We start from the raw sequence: 27,961 nt of genomic DNA, 5'->3' as shown, positions 1-27,961 counted from the left end.
TGCTTTACACAGTTATGTTTATGGGTATGCGTAGAAAGACTGTATACGTTCCTGAATACACAGAGAAAGCGAGGAAGCAGGTGTCAAAATGTGCCTTTGATTCATTTTTGCCCCAGGTCCGCCTAGCAAGTAAATCTGGCCCTGTAGTTCAACAGTAGTATCAGTAATAACATTATACACAACTCTTTAGCTGCTGTTCCTGTACAGATCTTAATATAAGTTTAAACCTTCAACATTGCCTGAACAAAAAGAAACAAAGGTAAATCTGCTGAACATTATCAAAGATTATTCTACAAAATACTGTTGAATATAAATCTAAACTAATTGAATCATCTGACTGAACTGTTGGCTTCTTTACAACACATCTTCATCAAACTGCTCGTTTCTTGCTCCGGCTTCATTCCAGAAATGATGTTCCGAGAATTCAGGAATTGCCACCAGTATGGCCAAATAGATGGTGGTCTAGTCATTAATAGAAAGTCCATTTGGGATCCTCTGGGGACCATTTATATTTTTGGAAGACTAATTCTACCAGTTAGAAGAAAAAAAAACAATGTGACTGCTGCTATATCCACCCAGTCTAAGGACGAGTCAAGACCCCTTTTTGGAAAAATCCACTGTTGGCACTTTATTCTTTCAGGTCTTTCCTTGCACTCATCTCTCTCATTAGCACTCTTGTCTCATCTGTTTTTAGTCTTCTTTCCATTTCCTCAGATATAAAATGGTATTATGCTGCTTCTGAGTATTTTCCAGGGCCTTTTCTTTTTCATTAAGGCAGGAGCCATGGGTCTCTACTTTCACCCAGTAACTTTGTCTGTCATGCTCTTCCTCTGTCTCTCTTTGAAGGGAACAGCAGCCATGGACTGAGGAAAAACGGCCTGGGTTTAGATTAATATCACAACTCAACAGGTGACCCTTGACCCCTCTCTCTCTGTCTCTCCCTTTCCCTCATTTTTTTTTCTGCTTTATCCCTCACTCACACAGAGGCCAACAATTCCGTTCTGTGTCCTTTTGCAATCTCTCTAGGCTACGTAACATCCTGGTTTCTATCTTTTGTAAATCTCAGCCTGATTTGTAACAGCTCAATAATACTCTCCTTTCTTCCTTTGCGCAGAGGTAGAAGCTCAGATAAAGTCTCTTAATGGTTGAGTTATTTTTTTCACTCCTTTGTTAGTTTTTCACCCATCTTTCTAGTTTGGTATTTCTGAAACTTTAATCAGTAATCTTCTCTGACTAACCCAGCTTTAGGATTGATGGCTCCTTCGCAGTCTAACATCACGGCTCCTTATTTACATTTTCTTACTTCCAGACTTTTTGCATCCGTCTGCAAGAGTTGTATTTGTAAATTATTGCTTTTGAACATGTGAGTTTATGTTGACAATTGACAGCATGTGGGCAGAGGTGTCGGTGCTTTGGGTCCAAATAGATAGGAGCATAGGAGGAATATATTGTCATATAACAATAATTCATCAACATAATTGTTTGAAATTTGCATACATTTGCTTTTTTGAGAATCCTGAAGTGGTAAGCAACACAAATATAAGGTGTCACTGCAATTCAAAATGTGAAGTAATTAGTGAGAAGATCAATATCTGCTCTTTGTACTCAGTACAGAGGTGGCTCTGTCATGTTCATCATAATTTCATTTTAAGAAAGAAAGCTGCTAATAATCATCCAAATGCATCCAAATATCCGCTCGGGTTTGGTCTGCAAATATGTGTGGAGATCGGATCTGAGATGCTGAATGTGGCCAGCACTGACATGCCCAGGTTAAGAAAAAAAACATGACGTGAATTAAACCAATATGTACCAAATGCATATTTGAAATACACAAAGTGTTTATTGGATGTTTTTCAATTGAAAAGTAAATAAACCCATTTCTAGACTTATTTTTCTGCAAAACCTTCCTTGCTATTTAATAAAGGAGGCTGATGATTATAATATAATATTGAATCCTGGTAAAGGATGTTTAGTCTGTTAAATACAATATTTGATGTAATTACTAGTAGAAACATTTTAAATAGTCTAGAAGCCATGTGATGATATGCTTTACAAATATTGCTGTGTTGTGTTCCCTTGGTTTTCCTGTGTCATTATAATTAGAGATACAAAGAGATGACATTGACTATCATGTTTAAGTGCTTTAAGTGGCCCGATCTCTGAGCCAAAATGTGTTTTAATCACAGGCTGATAAACATTTAGTCCTGTCAGGATGTTTAAGGTCAGCATGAGCCTGCAGATGAATGCAGCCTGTGTGGAGGCAGAGCAGGAAGCAGAATGACTCACCGACCTCACAGCCCTGAGAAATCCTCTGCCTCTATCCAAGGTGCTGGAACACTTTGCATAATTTTCCTCTTCCTCCTACACAGGACCAATTCAGACTCTGCTCTCCATACGAGTGCTATGAACCCAAACCCTCAGGACCCCTTTGGCATGAACCAGCAGATGGGTCGAGGTCTCCCCCAGCGTAATGGTGAGAGTAACACACGCACAGAGCAATGTACTAACCCTCGAATAATTTGATACCATTCGTAAAAAAAGGTGAAAAACATTTGTGCTTATAGGACTGAACTTATGTCATATCTGGGCCCTACTGTGCTTCACCAGATTCCAGTTAAGCTTTTCCTATATTGGTCTTTGTGAAAAAGGACAACCACTACAGGAAAAATTGGTAGACTCTGAAACCTTTGTGATTTTAAGAAAGTTAATTCATAATCCATGAAATAAAACTAGAGTTGCTGCAGAGCAGGTAGATAGATCATAGTAACATGCTTTTATCTAAAAACCTCTAGACTGTTCATTCCTCTTTGTCCTGATGTTATTACATGTATAGTCTGAACTCGCTGCCATCCTTCTCCTCATACCTGGAATCATTTCATCTGTCATTTTGTCCACAAAAGTTTACTTTCAAGGCTGCTGCAAACCTAAATATTAGATAAATGTTCAAAAATGTACAGTACATCAAGTACACTGCACAACATACTGTTGAAAAAGGCTTTGTGCCAAGCCTGGATTGTTATTTATTAGCAAAATTAGAAATCTAAATGAATTTGAGCAATGTTTTCTAACTTCTGGAACCTAAACCCTAATTTCCAATTAGCCTTATGTGCAGCTAGACTACATGTATAGCAGTGGAAAGGTCAAGTGACGATTGAATGCTGCAGCAGTAGGATACACTGAATAAACCATATAAATGACCTTAATCGAATAATTACTTTACATCTTTTTTATATTGTACGTCCCCATGGTAATTTTACAGTGTCTCCTATGTTCATATTTTTATAAAAAAAAAAAACAAATTAAACAAAGTAGTCCTGTTTAGATTAACTTATTAAAATTTCTGCTCTGGCTACACTGCCGCATTCGGACCTTTTGTGTAACAAACCTGTGTTTTGTTTTTTTCGTTTTCATGTGCTGTGAATGATCATGAGAGGAGGAGGAATTCATATTCATTTTAGTCTTGAGACATCACCTCCCAGCTCACATCCAGTGCATTATATGCAGCCTTGTCAAAGCTAAAGTCCAGATAAGTGCAGCACACAGATGACGTGGTTTTAAACTAGATACCCTGTCATTCAGACGCAGTGTGCAGGCTGCTCTTATACTAGGTTCATGTCATAGTAATTATGCTAGTTTATGGTGTTTGTGTTTCTGTTCCTCTGGTCATTTATTAACAGAGGACACAGTCCATCCAGCTGGCTGTTTTTTCAGGCCCGCAGTGCGACTCTGAACCCAGTCACCACAAATCACCATCAGACGTTTGTTAGTTTGAAATATTCGGTTTATACCTTTGTAATCGCTCCAGTGAAAGAGTCAAGAGAGTGAGCCATCTTCCATCCACACTTTCCATACCTTCGCTTTCTTCTCTCCTGAGCGGTTTCCATCTGAACTCCTTGTGAGTTTTTTGTCTGAGCTCAGCGCTGGTGAGTGTGGATTAGATAAAAGGACTGCTTACCCTGTAGATTAATATTTACTTTGATTAGCCAACAACATTAAACAGGATATGTCCTCAACATTTGAGCCAAGTATAATTTTTACATAAATACATACAGAGTAGATACAGCTATGAATTACAGTACAACACGGTCTGCTGTGCTTCAAATGCCTCGCATTAGACCCAGTTGGAAGTGTGTGTGTGTGTGTGTGTGTGTGTGTGTGTGTGTGTGTGTGTGTGTGTGTGTGTGTGTGTGTGTGTGTGTGTGTGTGTGTGTGTGTGTGTGTGTGTGTGTGTGTGTGGCTTAGAAAAATAGCTGTGTATGTTGTGGCTATGTGTATGATTGATGTTATTTCCATGTCACATTAAACTCTTGTGTAGGACTGCAATTTATTATTATTATTATTATTATCATCAACTGAGCTACAGACTCTTTTTCCACCATATTTTGGTGTATAAAGTGTCAGTGTAAGAGTTCCCCAACTGCATGGTGACATGTTTTTATTTCGGTTAATCAACAGTGACAGTTTAGCACGTCTCAAGTAAAATTTTCAAATTTTTAGAAAATAGTCAGATTTGAGAAGTTCACTTAAGTAGTGAATTGGATCTATTTTTCTGTCCATTGGTAAATCTATTAAATTACATTGACTGGACCTGTCAGCTCAACTTTTCACACAGCTTCATCATCATACTCTTATGCCAGATGCTTGTACTTACAAGTTACAAGGCAAAGGCAGGGTGAGTGTAAGGAGGTCTTGCCTAAGGGCCCCTACTGGAGGGAGACCAAAGCTGGGATTTGAATCTCAGTCTCCCACATGGAGGGCGGCGATCTTACCACTAGCCGCCTCATTCAGTACAGAGCTGCCAGTGAATCTAGAATCAGGCTTTTATAGTTAACACTATACGAGGACAAAAAAAGTAAGTGAACTGTTTTCAGCATTCTACATAAAATGGTCATTAAATTTGATCTGATTTCAACAAAGTCACAAATGTCACCATTTTCAAAAAGCATTTATTTGAGCTTCAGCTCACAGTCAGCTACTCTGAAATTTATTTTTCCCTTCATGATGGCAAGCTGTCCAGCTCCAGAGGCAGCAACGGGACTTCAAATTATCCAAATTATCCCTTTGGGCATATGTTTTCACGTTAGTATGTGGTCCCTTATTTATTTGTGCCATGTGTCCTTCTGGAAACAATGAAACCTAATTTTTATCAGTTTAAAAATCTTTTTACCAGTAGCATTGTGGAGTGTCCAGGTGCTCTTTGGCAAACACCAAGTGTGCTGAAATGTTTTTTTGGGAGAGAACACACACGTAAAAGGATAATCGCATACCAACATGAAAACATCATCCCATAAGTGAAGTATGGTGCACGGAGCATCTTGATTTGGTGCTACCCTGCTGCCTGAAGGTCTTGGTAGCTTGCCATCAAGGAAGGTAAAAAATATTCCCAAATTTCTCAAGGTATTGTAAATTAAAAGTAGAAGTTCAGTGATGAAGCAGGACAATGACCCTGAACATTAAAGTAAGTCCCATATAGAATAACTTGTATATTTAAGTGTACAGTGCAATGCGTTGCTGATGGGGTTACCGGCATTCACGACCAAACCCCTACAGATGATCCAAAATGCAGCAGCACGCCTCATTTTCAATCAACCAAAAAGGTCTCATGTCACACCACTCTTTAGATCTTTGCATTGGCTTCCTGTGGCTGCAAGGATCAAGTTCAAAGCTCTGTCTCTTGCCTACAGAGTGGTTAACTCCACAGCTCCATCTTATCTCAGTTCAATCATTCAGGTCTACATCCCCTCCCGTCCACTGCGCTCAAACGGTGAACGACGTCTGGTGGTACCAGCACCACACAGTCGACACCAAGGAAAACTGTTCAGCTCAGTGATCCCACGATGGTGGAATGAGCTGCCTATCTCTGCACGCTCAGCCACCTCACTTGCAATCTTTAAAAAACTGCTGAAAACAGAACTCTTCCGCATCTTCCTTTGCACTTAAAAAAACTACTCTCTTGTACTCACATCTCTTGAAACAGAAACACTTTTTTGATAGCACTTTGCTTTGATGTTTTTTCTCCTTGACTTAGATTTTGTTTGCTTGCCTTGTTCCTCACTTGTAAGTCGCTTTGGATAAAAGCGTCCGCTAAATGTAAGTGTTGAGTAACAACGTGAAAGATCGTGACTGTGTTTGATTAGCTTAGAAATATTGTGTTTGTTGTTTTTTGTGTTTTTGGTGAATGTCAGATCACATTTCAATGTCAAATTAGTTCCAGTTCACCTACTTTTTCTTGACAATGCATTTCAGCAGGTAATGATATTCTCTGAAGATGACCTGAGTTGACCGTGTTAGACTGCCTACCTGCATTGTCTGCTGAATATCGTACATGTACCTGTACAGGAGGTGTACACTTTTCCATATGAGGGGTTATGACACCAAACTGGTATATTTGAGGGAACAGTGTGTTTCCTCATCGTCTCACTGCTTCCATCATAAGAGCACAGAGTAGTGAAGACCCAGGTCCTCATTGACACCTCAAGGTTTCAGGGTTTCATGTGGTGTTAAGCTGCGGCTGATTAAAGAAGCACCTAACTGGGAATTACAGCGATGAGTCACAGTACTTAGGGTGGAAACAATTAGAGCAGAGGGCTTCAGATACAGTCTTTTTGGTGCCATTTCTTTTCTGTCACTTGTTGGCAATGGAAAAGTAGCATCATTTGTCAGTGGTGATCTAGTATTGCCTCTGGCGCTGACAGGCCTCTGATTACTTGTGTAATGTAGACGTATACTAAAGGTTTTTTTTCTCTTAATCCTGAGCATTTACAGAACCCATTATTGAGTGCACTGCACGGTCAGAATGATTCAGCCAGAGACACAAGCCAGCCATGTTCCATCCCAGTTGTCCTGTTTACAACCCAGTTGCACCAATGCAAGCAGCACCAACAAGACACCTTAGAAGGGAAAATGTAATGGTGCCAACGATCAGTTAATTGTCCCAAATGTTCCAAAGCCAAAAAGCTTTAAGAAGGACTGTGTGGTCAAAGGATCAAAGGCTAGTGAGAAGCAGAGTTTGTAACTCTGACTTTTGAGGAGGATTATAGGGAGCATCAAGAGAAGCAGAAAAACATAGTTTGCTAATAAGTGACAGAGTGTACAGGAAGTGTGTTGTTTAACATGAGTCAGATATCAAATTGACAAAAGATGAAAAAAGAGAGCATATGTATCTGACATCAGTCTAGACTGAAGTTAAACAGAAGAGGCTCTTTGTGGCACGAGTAAAACAATAGCTCTCTCTTTATGCCTCATCAGCCTATGAAACCCCTCCACCCAACCTCTTTCCTCAACTCTGACTAATAACATGATGCCAGATGCCCAGCTGTTGTGTTTATGAAACTGCACAGTAATTGCAGAGTCTATTCCAAATGCCTTTTTTCTGCAGGAGGAACTGATTGTTCCAGACATTCCAGGATCATTTAAACAGCTGGTTAATATTGAATATCCTCTAATGTTTCTCTGCTTTTGTCTTAATTTCCTCACCAATCATCCCTTCCTGTGTTTGTTTGTTTCTCGTGGAGGCTGGCATGCAGCTAGTGTAAATGAAGCAGAGGTGGACGGCTCTGGAGATGGTGAGAGTGAACTTTCCTTCAATAATCAAGAGCTTGTTGGCATTCGTTTATCTGTGCAAAATGTTTATTAAAGTGCACCTCCCTCTGTGCAGTGTTCTCCTTCTCCACCCTGCCTAACGAGGAAAGTCTAATAGGTGTCAGTAAGCCCCTTCCCAAACAGCTGTGGGAGGCCAAGAAGGTGAGACTGCTGTTCATTTTTTGCTTACATCAATACCTCATTAATACGTTCCATGACGCTTGAAATGTGGCGTTTCCGCTTGAAGCAGATTGCTGTCACTGTGTTGTTGCCATGCTGACAATAAAAACAAATACTGAACGTAATGACAAGGTCATATGGTACAATTATTTTTTTTTTTTCTCTTTAAAGAATGGTCACTGTGTCAGATTAGTTGATAGTGACGTCTTAAATTCCTGTATCTTAGCCAAGACATGGCAGACTATACTGTAGTACATGATGAACCAGTCTTTCCAGCATGACACTTAAAAAGGAGCAGGAGCATATTTCCAGCATCAGGGATGTCAACAACCATAGCAAAAATCATAGTGGAGGAAGTGCTGTCAGGATACATGGGAATCTACAAAAAGAAAAATCATCCAGATTTTTCTCTAGCACTTGAAAGTCTTTTTTTTTCTGGTAGGCAGTCAATACATTTACACTTTACTTAAATAACCTTTTCAAAGTCATGTCTCGTGAATAGAAAAACGTTTTTTGTAATTAAGAACTCTGATTTCCCCCAGTTTCTGCCATGTGTACACAGTAGTTGAGTTAAGTTGGCAAAAGGGAAGAATTAAATCCAACCTACAAGTAAAAGTCAGGGAGCTTTGACTTCTATCACTGTACAGTTAAAATCTGTGAGCTATACTTCCAAAATAAGTCAAGTGTAGAGAAGCAATCAGGCTGTACTATACACAGATTTACAATTTACTGTAACCATGTTACTTAAGTGTGTAAACACAACCAGTGTGATGAGCCTAAGCTGTCCAGGGAAAATCCTGAATCCTAATGCGGCATTAGGTTAAGAATTGTAATTTAAGGCCAAGAAGGTGAATACATGTTTAAGGTTTTTCTTATTTTGAAATTTCTATTAGTTTGTAGCATAATTGAAATATTTATTCTTTGGTTTTAGGTCCAGTCTCTGACATCAAGGGCTGACTCCCGTGAAGTGCCTGGAATCAAGTAAGTGTGAGCAGAGCAGAGTAGAGGGCTTTATTCACTAATGATAAAATCTCTCAATACCACTGTACACTCATTTTAATACTACTGTACACCATAGTGGATTTAAAATGGGACACAGGCAGGTTTCTATAGCTGGCCATCAGACACAATGAGATGCCACACATTCCCACGTTGTTAAACAGGATGTCTGTATTCCTCTTCACACCTCTAACCCTTGTAAAATAGGAGGAACAGAGTTGTTTTTACAATCACATTCCATCAGCAGTGTTTAACAACAGTTAAGTGATAAGTCTATTGTCTTCCCCCTGCAAACGGCCTGCTGTGTCGTGTCATGATGTAGATACCAGCGGATGTCTCAGTTTATACTAACAGTTCAGTGGCCTTACAGCAGCACTTTTCCTGTATCATGTTGCTAGTAGATGGTACAGATCAGGGTTGAAGTTTATTATTAATAGTAGGAGTACTCATATTTTAATATTTATTCAGATATAGAATGATAAACAAGACATAATGATCTTTCCTGCCAGCATCAAACGGCTTTCTTTCCTTCATTCTTTTTTCGGACAGAGAGACAGACACAGTTTATATGTTTGGGGAGAGCAGCATTTGTTAATTGTTTTGTGTTGTGCCAGTTTGTGTGGGGACAGACAACAGTGAGTCACAATTTCCACTCATATGCTGTTAACACAGCATATGAGTGGAAATGGAAATTAGAGAAATGATCAAGGATGTGAAGAGTGGGTAGAAAAAAAATGAAAATCAATCAAAGAAACATTCTTCATTTTGAAATGGCAGTGGAAGCATGTTTAATAACCCAGTATTTAATATGCACATTATTTACATTTGTTGATTTAGTTTTGTTTCTTCGTTGCAGCATATTCCCATCTCCAGAGCAGAACCCTGGTCTGTCTCACTACCAGGGTTCGTTAAATACCGGCGGCTCCCTGCCCGACCTCAGTAACCTGCACTTCCCCTCCCCACTGTCCACCCCGCTGGACCCTGACGACAATGGAGGGTATCCCAGCCTCAGTGGGGGCAGCAGCACTGGAAACCTGCCAGCTGCCATGATGCACCTAGGCATTGGCAACTCACAGGGTTGGTGACAATTGACTGTGTTTGAGTCCGCAGTTACAAACTTTTTCTTCTTGAGAATCCCAACACGTTTAAATGAATAAAACGATCGGCACATTGAAGGAAATTGAGAGAATTTAATTGGTGTGAGTGTTTCACACCTCCTGGTCAGGTGGAAACATTTCACCCATAAAGACACTTAAATAAGCTACAGGGTTTCTGATTACCATTTTTTGTTGTTATACAGCTGCCATAAGACACTGTCTACCTGCAGGATTTAAGCTACATTAAGAAAGGCCTTTAATTAAAACTCTTTGGACAGCAGAGCAGGTGTGGTTGTATTGTTTGAAGTCCTGTTGACACAGTGAAATATGACCCAGAATTATCCAGTTGGAGAAACTCATAAAATGCACAGTATGTTTCTGCAGCAGCTGTATCCTTTAGTGTGTGGTACAGCAGAAATATGGTGTTCACTTTGCAAAGTAACCCTCCAGGAATGAGCATGTGATTGGCCATGGCAGCACCTTGCCGGATGGCTTCATGTCATGTTGCAGAAAACCAGACCGAACTTTTTCTCTGCGTCGCTTTGCTGGAGCCCCCCGTGGTGCCACTGCCCGCTGCTGTGAACACACTTCCCCATTGAAATGAATCTAAAAGGCTGCATTATTCCACACAGGGTGAAACTGTTGCCTAGCAACAGAACTCTAATCATCTTCTTTTAGTCATTGTAATACAGTGTATTATCTGAATTCACTTTGTTCAACATGTTCCCATACTCATTGTCAAGAATAAAAAAGTGGAAGTGAGTCACCATCCTTGTTTTTGTAGGTTTGATAATCGTACAGTAGGTTTTTCTTCTGACAGACTAAAGTTGAGAAGTTGAGAACCACAGCTCCAGCGTTTTGAACAGGTTCCAGGTTTCTTCCTAAGCCAGCTGACCGTACATTATGGATAGCTCTTTGAATGATCTCTCTGTCTCCTACTTCCTCACTCCAGACTCTGCTGCCTGATCTGATCACACCCACCACTGCCCCCTCTCAGTCTTTTCTCTCTGTATTTTCTGAGTAGTGTGTGTGCTTGAGCTCTCATGTCGAACACAGTTCAGCTTGGCCGGGCACCAGAGTGACAGAGGAACTTTGACCCTGTTTTGTCTCACTACAATCAGCTCTTTTGTTTTCTCTCTGTCCTTTCATTTTCCTTTCCTCTCTCTCCAGTCACACAATAAAGTCTAGTGTTTTGTGTTGAGGGCTGTGGAGCATGCTGGAAAATCAAGTAGATGCTTCATCATATCTTCCACATGTTCTCCATGATTTCAAGCATTCAACTGCAGTATTAGTTTCAGTGCACATACAGTTAGATAGTTATTGATCTGCTCATGTCTTATTTTGTCTCTGCAGGTCTTTCCTCCTCTTTGAGCAACCCCTCAATACAGGCGTCCCTCAACAACTGCCAGCTGCAGTCATCACTCAGCAATCCCTCCATCAACTCATCCCTGCGTCTGTCCAGTAACTCCCCCCGGCGACGACCCGCTCCCATCAGCCCCCTCACCCTCTCTCCTGGTGCAGAGCAGCGCAGGGGTCTGGCGAAGCAGCTGTCTCCCACCATGTCCCCTTCGCTGTCTCCAATTACACAGGTACACACAGCTCACACTGAAGGTTTCACGTTCTCCTCAAAACAGAGTGATGGTTTAGTTTGTAGTGCACTGAAAGTCAAAAACTGAAATTCACGTAGGCTGGCTCTAAAAATCAACAGTGCAAGAAACAATAGTAGAATTGATTTAGTGGTTGTGCAGATTTGAGTGTATGTAAAAAGTAATAATGAACAATAATTTAAAAAAAACAGTCAATAGTTTTTTTCCCGTTCTCTGTTTTAGAAATGACATTATAATCAGACTAACTATACATCATCCCCCACTTTTATTAAACTCGTAATGAGCCTGCTGGCTTCATCTGTCCTGTGTAGGGAGTTGCTTTGGATACCAGCAACATGCCAAGGGAGCCGCCTCCGCCCTATCCACTTTACCAGCAATCCCAGCATGCAGTGGACCAGGGACGACAGCGCCAACAGCAACACCAGCAGCAGCCACAACAGCCGCAGCAACAGCAGCAACCTGTTTCTCCTCTTCAGAGCATCCCACTGGACTTCAACACGAGCCAAGTAAGTGTCGTGAAGGCAGGATGTGACTGCACGGACAGAAGCCTGGCAAACGCAAACATGTTTTACACATGAGAGTTTCTAGTGTTCTGTCCATGTGCATTGTTGATGTTTGTAATTTGCTTTTGTTTCCCTGCAGGGTAGAAATTAGTGTGGGAGATTAGATTGGACATGTGTAATTCCATTAACCCACACTATATTGAGCAGTTTGTAGAGTTTGTTTTTCCTGCCAAATTATCTCACACAACAGATACAAATAATCTACAGATGTTCTTCATAGCTATAATTGTAAAGTACTGTAACAGAAAGTTAGTTGATGAAGTTAATAAAGCATCACATTATACATAAAGAAAATAAAACCATTTCGATTGTACTCTGACTTGTAACAGCTGAGTGGTGTTACCCCACTTTGGAACGTTTTAGCTCTCACTAAGAGTAAGAACCAGTCCGGTATTTATTGTCAGGTCACTTGCTTGATCACTCTCTTTTTCTCATCCTTGCTTCCTCTAATATTAGGGTTAGATATTAACTTCTGAAGTGACAATTCAGATCAGAGAACCGGTGCATTAATGTTAGGGGACACTCGTCAGTCGAATCAGCTTCAGCTTATGAACGAGTGCATCTGTTCACTGTCAGTGAAAAGTACGTAAAACAAGAGTTGGTTAAATTAAGCATGGGCTCTATCCGAAACTTAAGAAGGACGTGAGTGTGAGTGATTGAGTTGCCAAGTAGGATCCTTTTACTTTGCTCCAAAATGAAAATGGCCTCTGCAGGGGAAAACCAGAACGCCAACAAACAAGGAGTGTTGTTTTAGACGAGGACGTACGGCGGGAACTGGTACTGCACAATACTTTGTCTGGTTAAGGTAGCACCCACAAGAAGCGACAACACACATCTAGTTTTAAAACAGCACCAGTGGAGAGTGGGCCAGTTTGTGTAGTGAATAATATAGAAAAAAGAAGGAAAAGTACTAAATACTAAATCACAAACGTAGTATTGCTCTTAAAGATGTGATTATACGTGTGACTGCCATCTGCGCCACCCACAGGGCTTTGATTTATTTGTTTTAAGTTATTTATAAGTTGTTTATTCACATCACATGTGATAGTTAATCTTAGAAACATGCAAACTTGCAGATCAAAGTTGATGACAATCTTTTTTCCTTAACAGCACAACAATATGGCAGCTCTCTTCAGCGACCCCTTCATGGAACCCCAGTTCTCCAATCGACAGAGCAAAACTCTCTCTTATCAGGTACAGACTGACTCACAAACAGACTCAGTACATGAATGTTCAGCACAAGTAATATTTTTAGTCAGTGTGGTCTCCACAGAGACATTTAACCTAGGGATTAGGAAAAAGACTGGTTGGTCTGTTTTTCTTTCTTTTGTAGTTCTCAGTGGAGAATTCTCTGATGTGAAGGCCAAGAATGCAGAAAATGTTTAAATATCCAATATTTGTAATGAGTAAATGATTGCTGCAAATAAACTCTGAGTGATAAAGACCCAAAGCAGAATCTACTTGTCATAAAGAAATAAATCAGGAGTTGGAACAATTTATTTTCAAGAAATCATTAGAACCGTTTTAGTTTTCATGCCATTGTTATGATGAAAATATCTTTTTGTAGTAAAAGACTAGAAAATCTATTGGACTCACAGATTCTTTGATTTTCTTTCTCTCCACCATCTGCCGTCCAGTTGGACCAGTTCAGTCTGTTGGAAAACGCGATGAGCTCTACAGCAGGAGGTTCTTGCTTTGACCCTTCCTCTTCCTCCTCCTCTTCGCTGTACTACTCCCAGGCTGCCCTCTCGGGACTGGGCAGCAGCCATGGCAGCCTGCAGGAGCCGATGCACATGAGGTCCAACATGCTGTACTCCAACTGTAGTGGAGGTCTGCCCAACATCATACTCACCGGTGAGTCCGACATGCTGGTTGGCTGATTTGGTATCAGACACAGGACACTACAGGTGATCTGTGAAGCACCTGGTGAATTTTGAGGTGTATCCTCAATTAGAGGAATCAAGTTTTTTATTTGTTCTCTATACAAGAACTGAACAAGTCAAATGTAAATGACAAAACATCAACATGGAGTTGATTACTGAAGATTACAGAAAATGAAGAGTCGACGAACTCATTATCACAGTTATTATTATTCCTTGCATTGGATTTTTGTGGTTAATGCAGCTTGATTGAAACATTTTTAAATGTATTTTTACTGTTTGTTAAATCTGATCAGTGAAGATATTTTGCTGTTCTTTGCAGTAAAGGAATAATTATCTCCCAACAGATAGAAGTTTATCCCTTGAACATTCATTGTTCACAACATGGTGTTTGACTGAATTCAAATATTAGCAGGAATGTGTTTTTATGGTGGTGAATTTTTCCTGAGGCTGAAATCAAAGCGGAATGTTTGCAGAGCAGCTTGTTTTTCAGGAATCGAGCTCAGCAGCTTGACATTTCTCACAGGAGGAAAGTTGTTGACTTGTGTCTGTGCCGCCTCAGGCTCCAGCTCTCTTTGGGCTAAAAACCAAAGTTTGTGTGAAAGTTTGAACGCAGCAGTCTTGATGAGTGGGGAACGTCAGATGTATTTTTAAAAAGAGCTGTCATGATTAACGCTGAGGGCAGTGAGGCTGTGAGCTGTAGCAACATAAAGTGATTCCAGACTGGAGAAAACATTCACCCACCATCATCTGTTTCTTTCTGTCAGATGACTCCAACCCCAGTCTGTCAAAGGACATCAGCAGTGCACTGTCTACGGTGCCTGAATGTTTTGACTCGGAGGGAGGATTCCCGTTGGAGGACGAACTGCGCATCGAGCCCCTCAGCCTGGACGGTCTAAGCATGCTCAGTGACCCCGACATGGTGCTGCCGGACCCGTCTGTAGAGGATACCTTCCGCAGTGACAGACTCTGAATGTAAAGAGTGTTGCGGGTTTCGAGAAAGAGATTACACACGTGGATTTGCAGTGTATAGAGTGTACAAATCAGAGTATGCATGCAAACGATCTGTATAGGGCCACTGTGCATGCACCCACTGCCACCGAGATTCATTCAATGTGAAACACATGGACACAGTCATGCACACATTTTAAGGAAACTTGTGAACAAACACTGTTTACACCCACTGCTTGCAAAGTTACCCTCACACATGCTTGTATTGTCCTGCCATCACTTCAGATGAGGTGAAGCGATGTGGTTTAGGGTTTCAAACCGGCACCAGGAGCAGAAGCAGGTCCAGATCTGAGACCATGCGTCTGCCCACTGAACCACAACGACTCAGACGAACACGTGAGCCGATACATCGAGGAGCCAAAGTCCTCCCGCTTCTTTCTCTCATCAGCAGCTCGCATTCCCGCAGAAGCCATGGCAACGTCATCACCATGGTTACACACCATGGCAACCCCATTGCTGTGCTGAAGAGCAGCAGAAATGCCAACACACAATTTACTTTTCTTACAGCTCTGATACATTAAATATGACTTAATGGGAGCTCAGAGCTGCACTTGCTGCTCCCAGCTGGAGCAGTGATGTGATGTTGGTAGAACATCTGGCCGCCCAGTTCCCTTCAGGTGAAATGAATGCAGCTGTGCCGTGGCTACTTCAGGCTCTCAAAAACAATCACAGTAGAAATGAAGAAATTTGAGCTTTTGTTTGAAATGTATTTCTTTACATATGGTTCCAGATTATTTTTAAAGTGTTTGCCACAGATTTATAAATATATATATATATATATTTACCTATATGAAAGCTTCAGTATCAGTCTGGTTAGATGTTTTCACACCAGAGACAAAAAGGGCAAACTGTTTACAAAGACGACATTTTAATAAGTAAATGTTACTTCAGAGTTTAGATTTTTGAATTTCTAATTAAGAAAAACAATTCTAAGATGTATTAAATAAATGTTATATTTTTCCTTGCAATTTGGACGGACCCCCTCACCCCTCCCCCTCCTCAGTCAGAGAGCTGTGATTTCCTCTAGCAGAACCTCATCTGCTCTGGGAAAACAGCAAAATCCATTTAAAAGAAAAAAAAAAGAACCTTCACACTTTTGACATGTTTATAAAAATACTTCTCTGTACATTCATTACATATGTTTTACTTTACTTTTGTACCGACTTGTTATGGCGCTTGTACTGTACTTTAAATCTCGTTGTGAATAAGGGCATGCGCTGTGCTACTGTGGATCGATTTTTGTCCTACATATGTGTTTGCCTCTGGCTTTCTGTCCCTGCGTTCCGGCGGCACAGTGAACTCCCTCTGTGGCTGAACTGTCAAAGGGACTCGGAGCAGACTGCAGCCGTGGACATCGGACATCATGTAACATTGCACTTAACTTTATTGCACTAATTGGTTGATTTTGTGTATATTGATATTTTTAGAGCTGGTAAGAATGGTGTTTTTTACCTGATAACCCAAAGATGATAGAAGCCATTATTAAGAAAAGGAGACTCAATGTGACTAAAGATGTTGCGTCAGTGCACACACACATCCCAAAACACAACAGGTGTTTGTTTTTAATGAGATGTGGGAAAACGGAAAACGTTTTATTTCCTGGTCTTTACACTGATGTTTTTGTAAAGGGCTCAGTTCTTAGTCGATTATGTAACAGCTGACCACTTCTGTCATGGAGTGCCCTCTAGTGTGTGTTGTCTTAAAGTCAAAGAGCTGTTTGTCATATTGCTTAGAAAGAGGACTCTTCTGACGCTGCTCTTGTAGCTATGCAACTGTTATGCAGCAGTTAATATTTGCAACCTGTTGAACGGGTGCAACTTGGACATTATGCAGTGTAACATGGCTTCAGGTTCATTTTGTTACATAAGGATCAAATTAGTCAGAAATCACAATATTACATGTGTCCAGTGTCCACAGTCTGTGCTCCTGCAGCATCTGCATGTGAGTGATCAACGGTCAGAGAACAAGAGTGTTTGTAGTGAATGATTTAAAGGAACTCGTGCAACGTTTTGCGCTGCAGGTAAACTGCTGCGTGGCACTGTTTCAGTTTATTTTTGTTCTTGTTTTTTTACATTACAGTCAAAAGGTGTTTTCTGCACTGTGGTCTGTGGGTTCTTTGACTGCGTGAAAGAGATTCGGTGTGATTCTTTGTCAAATGCAAAATGAAGAGGGGTGTCTGGGTTTATCGTGAGTTTCTCTTCAGTTTCAGCTATTCTACATTTTGACCTGCTCTCTTGTGAACTCTCTGAGAAAATAGGTGAGTTTGGAGCCACTTGCAATTTAATCTTTCCACGTTTATAATGTTGTTTTCCCCCTTTGGTCTGTTCCTCACCCCGTCTCAGTCCGTTTCCTGCTGCCTTCTGCTGCCTTACTTTATTGTATTTTCATATTCCAGAGCAGTAACTTGTATCAGCTTGTAATCACGTCCCTTTAGCTTTAGCGGTGTTTGGTACTAACTGCCCATGACTCGCTTCTGTCTGTCTTTTTTTTTGGTGTCTTACTTTTTTTAGTTGCTTGTTAAAATGTACAGTTGTGTTATTTAAATAATGTTTTTGTCCACTAGTGTTACTACTTTTTTTTGTAACGTCTTTTAAGTTCCCTCCGATATAAAATTCTGTTCATTTGTAACGTATCTTATAGTGCTTATCTTTCTGATATAATAAAAAGCTATACTGTCAGAATGTCCTGCTGTCACAGGATGTGGTGGATCGTTTCTTCCAGGAGATGGCAGCGGTGTGTTGTAGTTTCACATCTCACCAACAGAACAGGACAGTCGTGTGCGTCATAGGTAAAAATACTGTTTACAGAGCCTTTTACACACAAAACATTTTGGGGAAAAAATGTCTTTACAGAATCCCCTTTAACTTTCTGTTTGCTGTTTTTCACTGTGGCATTACTGACTCTAAGCCCGTCTTTATATAAATTGACTTTAGAAAGCACGCTGTCCCTTGGAATCCAGCAGTGTAGGAGGCCACCAGGAAATCCTTTTAGGTGAAAGTGATGGCAGCATTAAACTGTTTATTTGCCAAGATCCAAATTGGAGTCAGATGGTAACAATTTCACTGTGATTTTATTCAACCTACAAACCTGCAGCGTGGGATAAATGATGGGGGACAAAACCCACACTGGTCACTACCTAATTCAGACACAACAGAACTAGAACAATCACAGTAAACAAAAACTATTTTATATATGAACAAATGCACCATAAGAGTGGTTCTCATTTAGAGTTAAAACAAATCAGACATTTGGTGTCCAGCAGAAGGAACTGCACTTCACACTAACACTGTATGAATGTATGTGTGCGAGTGTGTTATTTACAGTAACTTGGAGTGTGAGGACAGTATAGGCTGGCAGATGGACAGTGGGGGCTCCTGGAAATCAGCCAAACTTCATATGTAGAGCACAATCTGGAAATAAGTGAGGGAGCTGCACAGGTAATCAGTCAGAGCTGGAGTCGGTCCAAGAGGTGAGTCTGGGACTGTCGGGATGAAAACCAAGTTTATTAACTCGAGGTTTGGAAACTAAATGGCATGAACTCTTAATTTAGTTTCTATGTCATTGTCTTCATCAGCAAATGTTTTTTATTCTGCAGTCATTTGGATGCACTTTGAACTCTTTAAATTAAAATGAAGCAGATTTTTTCATTGAACCGGATTTGAAAAAGCGAGTGAACACCGAAAATTATTTAGCAAATAATGATAGTATACACAATGTTTGTTGTACACAAGCTGCCTTCATTATCACCGTGTTGCACTTATGCTGTAGGTCGTATCTAACATTGTGCAGCAAACTAATTGAAAAATGCAGGAACATCTTACCAACAGCATCGTCCACGTATCTCTAGCATAGTTTCCACAGAACCCTGTATACCAGCAGTCCCATGACCAGTATGAAGTCGGAGTAGTGAATGAGCAACAAATCAACCATCAAACTGCTGGATAAGAATCAAAAAAATCATGTTATTATTTTATTTATCTAATTTTGGCAGCGTGGGTCCAGTTCCATTAGACTGGCTCCCAGTCTTAGACCAGTGCAGGACTCTTGTAATAGATAATATACCGTCTGTTGTGTGTCTGTTGTCTCCACAGTTCATTCCTGCACTCTCTCTCTTTTAACCAGTGTCATTTCCTCATTTTTTTGAGCAGCATCCCTGATTCTTCACTGCCTCGACCCTCGACTTTCTCCACCACATGTTCTGCTCATGTTTGAGGGCCTCTAATTCCCCCCAGACCCCTCAGAAGAAAACCATAAGCTGTGACTGTGTCTCCGCTTTGGATTCATTCAGGTGTCTGTAATAAATTGATAAAAGAGGAGAGAGAAATTTGTTTTGAACACTTTGTCCCGTTTTCATTCAAAGGTTGGGCAGATTTCAAAAAGTGCTGGCATGCAATGAAAGTCGGAGCGGCCCACGCTCTCTGATGGAGTAAATGCTTACTCTGTGCAGAAAAAGAAAAGACACAAAGGAGCTGCTTGACTCTTTTTTGTCTTTTAAAGCTCTGTCTCTTGTCCTACTGAGGCATAACTGACATTTTGTTTGTGAGGATAGTTAAATATGATAATTTTTTTGTGTATATATTTAGCGCCAAATCAAAACAGAAGTCGTCTCAGGGCACTTTACAGTGTTTAGGGTGTAAGTTCTACAAAATATAACTGCATACATTATTATATAAAAAACCCAACACCCCCACTGAGCAGCACCAGGAGACAGTGGAGAGGAAAAACTCCCTTTAGAGGAAGAAACCTCCAGAAGAACCAGGCTCAGGGTGGGCGGCCATCTGCCTCAACCGGTTGGGGTGAGTGGAAAGAGAAGAGAGAAAAGAACAGCAGGCAATAAAAACAACAAGTAGGACCAGTAACTGGACTCTGGAGATGTACAGCTCCAAGGAGGAGGATACCTGCAGAGGAGAACAGAGAGGAGGAAACACAAAGTTCAAAAATCAAATGATTTTTATATCGGCCTGTGATAGGCTGACATGTCCGGGGTGTACCCCACCTCTCATCCAATGGCAGCTGGGATTGGCTCCAGTTCTCCCACCACCCTGGAGAGGGCAAGTGGTTATGATGCTGAGTGGAGGAACAGATAGGTCATAAAGCTTGGGAGAAGGCAGGGAGAGCGGGTTGCAGTGGTCAGTACCGACCTAAAGTGGATCAAGGGTTGAAGGTGTCCAAGGCTCAGTAAAGCGAAGGGTCTAATAGACAGGAGGAGGGACGGCCAGTGGACGCTATGTGATGATCTGTGTTCTACAGTGAAACCCCAGGTCCTGGAGTCCACATGCATGTTGGTTAGACAGTAGCACTTACCTCCTCATGGTAATGCTATTCCCTGATGACAGCAGGATCATGGATGTTTGTTTGGACTTGTCATTCTGCAGAACAAATATAGAACCAATCAGACGCCTCCCTGATGCACTGATGATGGAGAAGAATTAGATTTCTGGCCTTTCGTAAACATTTACACAGAGCTGACATTAGCCTGACTACCTAACCAAGCTACAGCTGATGAAGGCTGAGGAGGAATCATGTAACAACAGAAGAACTCCTGCTACCTCAGGATCTGTAGTTTTAACAGACTGGGTCTCTGCGTGAGACTGAAATAGTCGAACCCCACACAACAGGAGCAGGATCAGAGCTGAACGGGCTCAAATAAACCTCGTTCCCAGAACAGGAGGGGAAGCAGCAGCATCTGATCTGAGCTCTGTCTCGTGGAAGGGGGTTTGGATGTGGTCGGTGCTGGTTCAGGGTTGTGTTTACATGCTTGTGTGTTATTCTCGGCCCGCAAATTCAAACCAGCGGGAACATCTGTGGGCAATGAGCGAGCCCAGGATGACTGTTTATTGTGTGTTTGTGATTGCCATTTAGTAAATGTGAGGTTTTTTTACACACATTCAGAACTTTGTTTCAGTCATTTGTTGGTAGATATAAAATATTAACGGTACGCTGGTCGCTCCTAGTGAAACGGTTCTGACTGGTTCTGAGTGATCTCTAATGATTCCTGTACATCTGAATACTGGGTGACGTGCAGTGTTCAGTCAGAGTGGCCTCATTCACTGTGTGTGATGGAGCTGTAGGGAGTGCACAGTCTGATCTAATCTGGTCCTGATCCTGAGCTCTGACACCGGACTGGATCAAACATTAACTGTAGTAATAAAGTTTATTACTAGTTATTAATATCCTGGTGTTTTCACTTGTCAGAAGCTGAACTGATGGTTTTATTACCTGTGGCACAAACATCCACGTGGACTCATTGATTAGAATATGAGTTTGGACAGAAGAACGTAATGCAGAAAGAACTTAGATAAAATACTGATAACAATAATAAAAATAATTCCACACTGAATTCCTAACAACTTCCTGTATGGGTGGAGTCTGTAAAGGAACACAGCTCACCTGTGGCAAAGCCTCTTTCAACACAGACGTCATCTGACCTCCTGTAAATCATAAATAAGTTTGCTGCCATGATGTATAAATGAAGCTTCAGCTGTGATAAACATGTTTATTTTATATCTTTTAGACAATGTTGGAAGTGAAGCTACCTCTGTTGAATTAATAATCTGTTGTGATGAGGAATTAGGATGTTTAGTTTCTTATTTTATCCTTTTTATTTAGATTTTGTGAACTGTTTCTGTATCTTTGTTCTCGGCCTATTGGACCTGATAGTTTGATACTTTTCATTTCTCATGTTACATGTTTAATTTTCCTTTCTGAAACTTGCTCCTTGAAGAACAGGTTGTTAAGATCAGTGTATAAAGATATTAAATTAAACTACTTCCTACACATACACACAAACATCCAATGGTCTGCAGCTGTGTTTTGTGGTCTGTAAGTGTTTGTACTGAGATCTTGAGCTGTGTCTCTCAGACTACTGTGCCACTGACTTAAATACTACCCAGTCTGAATTGTGTTGATCTGTGTGTGATGTGAGTGATATGTTGTACGTCGGACAGGAGGACACCTGCACTGAAGACTGGACATTTACTGGAGCGAGACCCCGAGGAAGCGTCAGCCTGGACGGAGGCAGCAGGTGTTTCCCATTCAGACGCCGTGTTTACAGCAACACTGGTGTTTTACAGGTCAGTGTGAATTTACAGGGAAAAACAACATTTACAACCTCAGTGTGTAAATATCTGTAAATATTACTCAGACCAGAGACGCTTGTGTGTGTCCAGGTTGTGAATGTGAATCAACTCAACATGACGTTTTATGCTTAATGAAGTTCAGGTTCACACGATGCAGCTTGATGCTGCTGAAAATCCTTTAACTTGACAGGTCGTCTTTATGGTGAATGTCCTCACAGAGAAGGTCTTCATAATGTCCTCACAGAGAAGGTCTTCATAATGTCCTCACAGAGAAGGTCTTCATAATGTCCTCACGGTGAAGGTCTTCATAATGTCCTCACAGTGAAGGTCTTCATAATGTCCTCACGGTGAAGGTCTTCATAATGTCCTCACGGAGAAGGTCTTCATAATGTCCTCCAGGATGAAGGTCTTCATAATGTCCTCACGGTGAAGGTCTTCATAATGTCCACTCACAGGAGAAGGTCTCATAATGTCCTCACAGGAGGAGGTCTTCATAATGTCCTCACGGTGAAGTCTTCATAATGTCCGCGGACGGTGGAAGGTCTTCATAATGTCCTCACGGTGAAGTTCTTCATAATGTCCTCACAGAGAAGGTTTTCATAATGTCCTCAATGGTGAAGGTCTTCATAATTCCTCACTGAGAAGGTCTGATAATGTCCTCAACGGAGAAGTCCTCAGAATGTCCTCACTGTGAAGGTCTTCATAATGTCCTCACGGGAAGGTCTTCATAATTCGTTCACAGAGAAGGTCTTCATAATGTCCTCAGGCGGTGAAGGTCTGTCATAATGTGCCTCCGGAGAAGTCTTCATAATGTCCTCACGGTTAAGGTCTTCCATAATGTCCCTCACTGTGAAAGGTCTTCATAATTCCCTCAAGGTGAAGGTCTTCATAATGTCCTCACGGTGAGTCTTCATAATGTCATCACACGGTGAAGGTCTTCATAATGTCCTCACGGTGAGGTCTTCATAATGTCCCACGGTGAAGGTCTTCATAAGGTCCTAAAGGTGAAGGTCTTCATAAAATGTCCTCACGGTGAAGGTCTTCATAATGTCCTCACAGAGAAGGTCTTCATAATGTCCTCACGGTGAAGGTCTTCATAATGTCCTCACGGTGAAGGTCTTCATAATGTCCTCACGGTGAAGGTCTTCATAATGTCCTCACGGAGAAGGTCTTCATAATGTCCTCACGGTGAAGGTCTTCATAATGTCCTCACGGTGAAGGTCTTCATAATGTCCTCACGGTGAAGGTCTTCATAATGTCCTCACAGTGAAGGTCTTCATAATGTCCTCACGGTGAAGGTCTTCATAATGTCCCCACGGTGTCTGTGGCTCCTCTACCAAGAAGGTCACTGCATATCGTCGTGGTGGAGGAAACATCATGAAGTTCCAAAAGGTTCACATACTTTTTCTTGCCTCTTGTTGACGTATACACTGAGGATCCTTCTGTTTCGGTATCAGATGTCCACAACTGCACATGGCACCATCTTTTTGGACATAGTGTACCGGTTTAATCATCCAGCCACTCGAGAGCAGCACAGGATTGTTTGGTTTCTCTACATAAACTTGTGCTGCAGATGTTCAGTCTGTTTTACAGAATTTAAACAGTTCAGTAAATGCAGACGATGGTATTTACTGGAGGATTGGAGTGGCTTTTTATTTTCTCCTATGGGAAAACAGTTGGTGGTTGCCTGTAATGAGTGGCTCTTATTATGATGACTCTGGACAACACATAGCTTCATGACTGACTCAGACGCTCTCTTTCAGGATGGCTGGGGATGGTCTGTCATGTCCTACCAGCACTAAATCAAACTTGTAGTTCTCTTTGTTCAACCTCTTTTATTTGATGAACTTGATGAACCCCATACATCAAACCTTCACTCCACAGTCCTGTAGCCATTAGGCCAGTGCCTCATCCAAAACACGCCATAACATCACAGCCATGTCTACGACAACGTGCTGCTCAGGTGATAGACGACAGCTTGAGATGAAAGCAGGAAGAGCCTGCAGGGTCTCCTCTCAAAATAAAAGGCCTGTCGTGTCACTCACTTGACACCTGTACCTCCGGTTTACTTCAAATACCACCCATGGTGCACGTTGGGATGCAGCCATTTTGTTGCATGTGTGGACAATTTTCTTCTTCTTTCTGTGTCTGTTTTCTTCTATGAGCCAAGAGAGATTTACATTTATTTGTCATTCAGTTAGTGGCTTTTGAGACTTCCACATACTCCTGGGATGGTTTTTATTCACAAACAACGCTGCTGCAAGCTGCTCCGTGTAGAACCTGCACGGTTTTAACCTCCTTAATAAACTCACACTGTTCATTCCTCTGCCAAGGATGCTCAAGCTGATATGTGTTGTTGTTGTGCATCTTTCTCTGCACCAGAAACAAAGCGACATAATCACAGAGGGAAAATAAAGTAATGACAAATATCAGAATCCAAATATTTATATAGTTTACAGGAACCAAAGACACGTAAATTAACCATAGACACAGATCAAAGCAGTTGCTGCTCCATCATTTCTGCACATACTGTAAACAGACTGCTTTCATCAGTGTGTACAGTATAAAATCACTTACAGTGGCAAGAAAAAGTATGTGAACCTTTGCTTATAACCTAATGCTTATATAACATTACATCTGCAGTAATATTTAGAATCTCATGTCAAACAAAAGGAGATTAAGAATATAAATAATCTTTTGCTGTACTGCTATAAATTAGTCTGCTGAGTACTTTCAGTACATAGCAGCTGACATACACATCACACAGTGGTTGATTTGATGCGGGGTCTTGTTTTGTGCTGTTTATTTAGATCGGGTTTCTCGTGCTGTGAAAAACATCTTTTTCCACTTTGCTGCGGTGTAATTACTCAAAAACATCTTTTATTTGACGTTGTGGTGTTGCCCTCGGTTTGCTGGTTCGTTTCTCTGCCTCTCACCTTAAATGTGCACAAACAAGTATGATGTGCAGCAACACTCATATCATTTCAGTTCATTATCAATGAACTAGTGCTCGAACTATATTATTATTCAAATGACGTGAACAGTAGTTATGGAGGAAACATTTCTTGATCTTTAAGTCTGAATAATCTTCTGGTTAAACTTTCAGTCATCATCGTCACCTTAAACGTTTGAGATCAGGAAATGCAAAAGATTGGCAGAAATTAAAATGTCTTTTTATATTAAAGATGGTTTTTCTAGATTATTTTATATTATTATTATTTTATTATACAAACCAGCCTTTTTCCAGCAGCAGTTACACCAGGTGTAAATGAAGAAGTTGGCACGCTGTGTAAAATCTAAAACCATGTACGAGGATTGTATTAAATTGTGAATTGTGTTTTTATGTAGAATGTGAAAAGAAGACAGACAGAAACACGTCACATGTTTAAACTGTGTTTAATATCACACTAATGAACAATCTTAATGAAGCTGAGCTGAACACAGTATTAGCAGTATTACTATTTACATGTTGTTCCTGCATATCTGAGAGACGTGATTAAGATCTAGAGTGGATGGATTAAACTGTGCAGAAAGTTTGTTACCGTGATTTTAACACGATTAATTTAAAAACCTCAGGGCGTCACCATGTGTAGCTGTGGGCCCGGTCCGTCCAGCTGGTGGATACACTTTTAAACATTTTGGCCTCAGATCTTTATTTAAAGTCAGATTTCAGTTTTCACCACACAGCAACAAAAGACGTCGTATAAACTAAAGCACGTCGAACGTTCTCACTGCAGCTGTGTCACGGCTGCATGTGATGTATTTAAGCCTTTCATCAGAGCTGCCGTGTGTGAAACCTGGTCCACCCATCAAGTTTCCCCATTCGTACTGGCTGGGTGCCAAACTCGGTAAAAACCTGGAAGCGAGGGGGGGAGGGGGTACAGCGCTCCACCTCCACCCACTCCTCACTGACATGTTTGAGGAGGCGTAAAGTGTCAGAAGCTTCTTATTACAGAGCAACACACTGTTTGACTGTCTCTCACAGAAATAGTACAAACTGGGATGTTACTGTAAACAGTGTCGATCTGTTTCCCAGTGATCACACAGCAGCAAACAGCCGAGGGTGTTCAGTCACGATGGGGAAACTCTCTCTACAAGCTGGGACAAGCACCAACACCTTGGAGCATTGAACTAATCATTATATGTACAGGTACAGAGAGATGAGCCACTCGCTGCTGCAGGTTATGAAGTGATAGTCAACATCACGCACTGCTGTTCTACATCTGACTAAATCATCCACAGTAACAACAACAACACCTTAAAGTGTCTGTTCCCCTTCACATTAATGGATTCATCTGCAGAAAAGGAGGAATTTTATGTCTCAGAGCCACAAAACATAACAAGACCAAATCCCAGAGCAACAAGAGAAGGTGTTGAACAACCAGGCTGAAACAGGACGTAAAGGTTTGATCTGATCGGAGACGAGATGAAGAAAGATGCTGTGGATAGTTTATAAAGAAGAACAATCATCAGCTCCACAGAAATGAACAGTTGAGTCATTTTAAGATTGAAAGTTAAAGGAACCTGCAGGAACTGAAAAACTCCTGTTAACAGCAGAACCAGGCTCAGGGTGGGTGGAGAGAGGAGAGAGAAAAGCTGAGTAACGATATTATTTCTAAGGTAATAACTTAACTCACACATCTGTAAAACAGTTCATGTCATAAAAAGCGAGGTTGGAGCTCCAACATCCTGCTGCACGGACATGTTGGTCCGACTGAATCAATCTGACCTATTGTTGTATTCACCTGTTTTATTCTTATGAAGCTCCCTCCTGCAGGAAGGAACTCAGTAACATTGAATATAGAGAAGCTATTACTGCAAATGCAATAAATGAAATAGTTATGTTTTAAATATGCAACTCGTTAATATCAAAATCTGAAGCCTTCAGGTCTTAACATTATTCTTTTTTTCAGTTTGGGGTTTTGGGAATGGCTCCAGTCCTCTTTGTTCTCTGGTGGTTTAATCAAACATACTGTATGTGTTAGACTCAGTAGAACCAGACTAGTGACAAACCTCCACCGCCCTCTGTGACACACAGACCGGGTGGGCGCTGAGTGCCGCTCACACAGATTTATGACCCTGCAGGCTCATGTTGTCTACAAGTTCACATTTGTATGTTTGTAAATCAATCTTCTGGCATCTGCAGCATCACATCCTGTGTCCCGGTTAGTGGTCTGACTCAGCTCCGTGACTCTGTGCTCAAAAACAAGCCAACAAGTAGTCGTGGAAACTTTAAAGTTTGCAGCTTTAAGATAAGATGCTGTAACGTCCCTCCAGGGCTCAGCTCTGCTGTTATGGCTCCAGATGATGGTTCAGTGTCGCGTGTTGAAACTAAAGCAGATGAAGTGTCTGTGTCTTGGCTGAGCTTGAAGGGACCGTGACAGGCTGAGGTGGAGACAGTGCTCTGAGTTCACAGAGAGGCCGCCTCACTGTCACTAAGTCATCCCATTTGGACTTTTGGACAGGCACTGTAGGAAAATGGAGGTGACTGCCTCGTGCATCATAAACGAGGCTCTAGCTGTGAAACAAAACCTGCTGAAAGGAGGATGTGGCACTTCACATGCTGTAAGGCTCAGTGAGAGACACAGGAGAGGCCCCGCGGATACAGTTACACATCTTTAGACGTTCCTGTCAGTAAGAAAGCTCATCTGAAGTGATTAACACAGAACGGTGTCCTGACACGCAGGGTAAAGGTGAGCTTTATCTTCCTGAAGCAGGCGTCTGGTAAAACTGACGCCACGGAGTGAAGCTGAGGAGACTGAAGCAGGGTGTGGAGGGATGAGTTGAAGCACGAGTGAACTGTGTCATAGAAGAAGGAAAAGTATTCAGTACGCTTCAGTGTTCTTATTTCACTAAACAGGCAGAAATAAGCTGCTCACAAAACCAAAAAGCAAAAAAAAAAGTTCTGCAGCTATTGTTCAATTCTCTTTATGATTCATTTATTTGGTGCCATCTTAACACTTG

At 41.3% G+C, this 27,961-nt stretch overlaps 1 protein-coding gene across 4 annotated transcripts in view; it reads left to right on the top strand.

Moving 5' to 3' along the window:
* Positions 1-17,599, top strand: part of crtc3 (CREB regulated transcription coactivator 3) — a 32,865-nt gene extending 15,266 nt beyond the window's left edge. Inside the window, exons 5-15 of one of the 4 annotated variants that reach the window (XM_026377919.1) lie at positions 847-909; positions 2,370-2,473; positions 7,527-7,565; positions 7,658-7,743; positions 8,693-8,742; positions 9,617-9,837; positions 11,211-11,446; positions 11,776-11,970; positions 13,138-13,221; positions 13,665-13,881; positions 14,675-17,599. In XM_026377919.1, coding sequence (XP_026233704.1) covers positions 847-909; positions 2,370-2,473; positions 7,527-7,565; positions 7,658-7,743; positions 8,693-8,742; positions 9,617-9,837; positions 11,211-11,446; positions 11,776-11,970; positions 13,138-13,221; positions 13,665-13,881; positions 14,675-14,880 — 1,501 coding nt within the window. In that variant the 3' untranslated portion in view covers positions 14,881-17,599. Of the gene's footprint in view, positions 1-846; positions 910-2,369; positions 2,474-7,514; positions 7,566-7,657; positions 7,744-8,692; positions 8,743-9,616; positions 9,838-11,210; positions 11,447-11,775; positions 11,971-13,137; positions 13,222-13,664; positions 13,882-14,674 lie in introns of all 4 variants that reach the window. The other 3 variants (XM_026377918.1, XM_026377920.1, XM_026377921.2) reach the window with 3 other exon arrangements.
* Positions 17,600-27,961: the final 10,362 nt, after the last annotated feature.

The sequence above is a fragment of the Anabas testudineus genome, chromosome 3 (genome assembly GCF_900324465.2).
Source record: "Anabas testudineus chromosome 3, fAnaTes1.2, whole genome shotgun sequence".
Taxonomy (NCBI): domain Eukaryota; kingdom Metazoa; phylum Chordata; class Actinopteri; order Anabantiformes; family Anabantidae; genus Anabas; species Anabas testudineus.
Note: the sequence above shows the minus strand (reverse complement) of the source record. Positions and strands in the feature narration are given on the sequence as shown.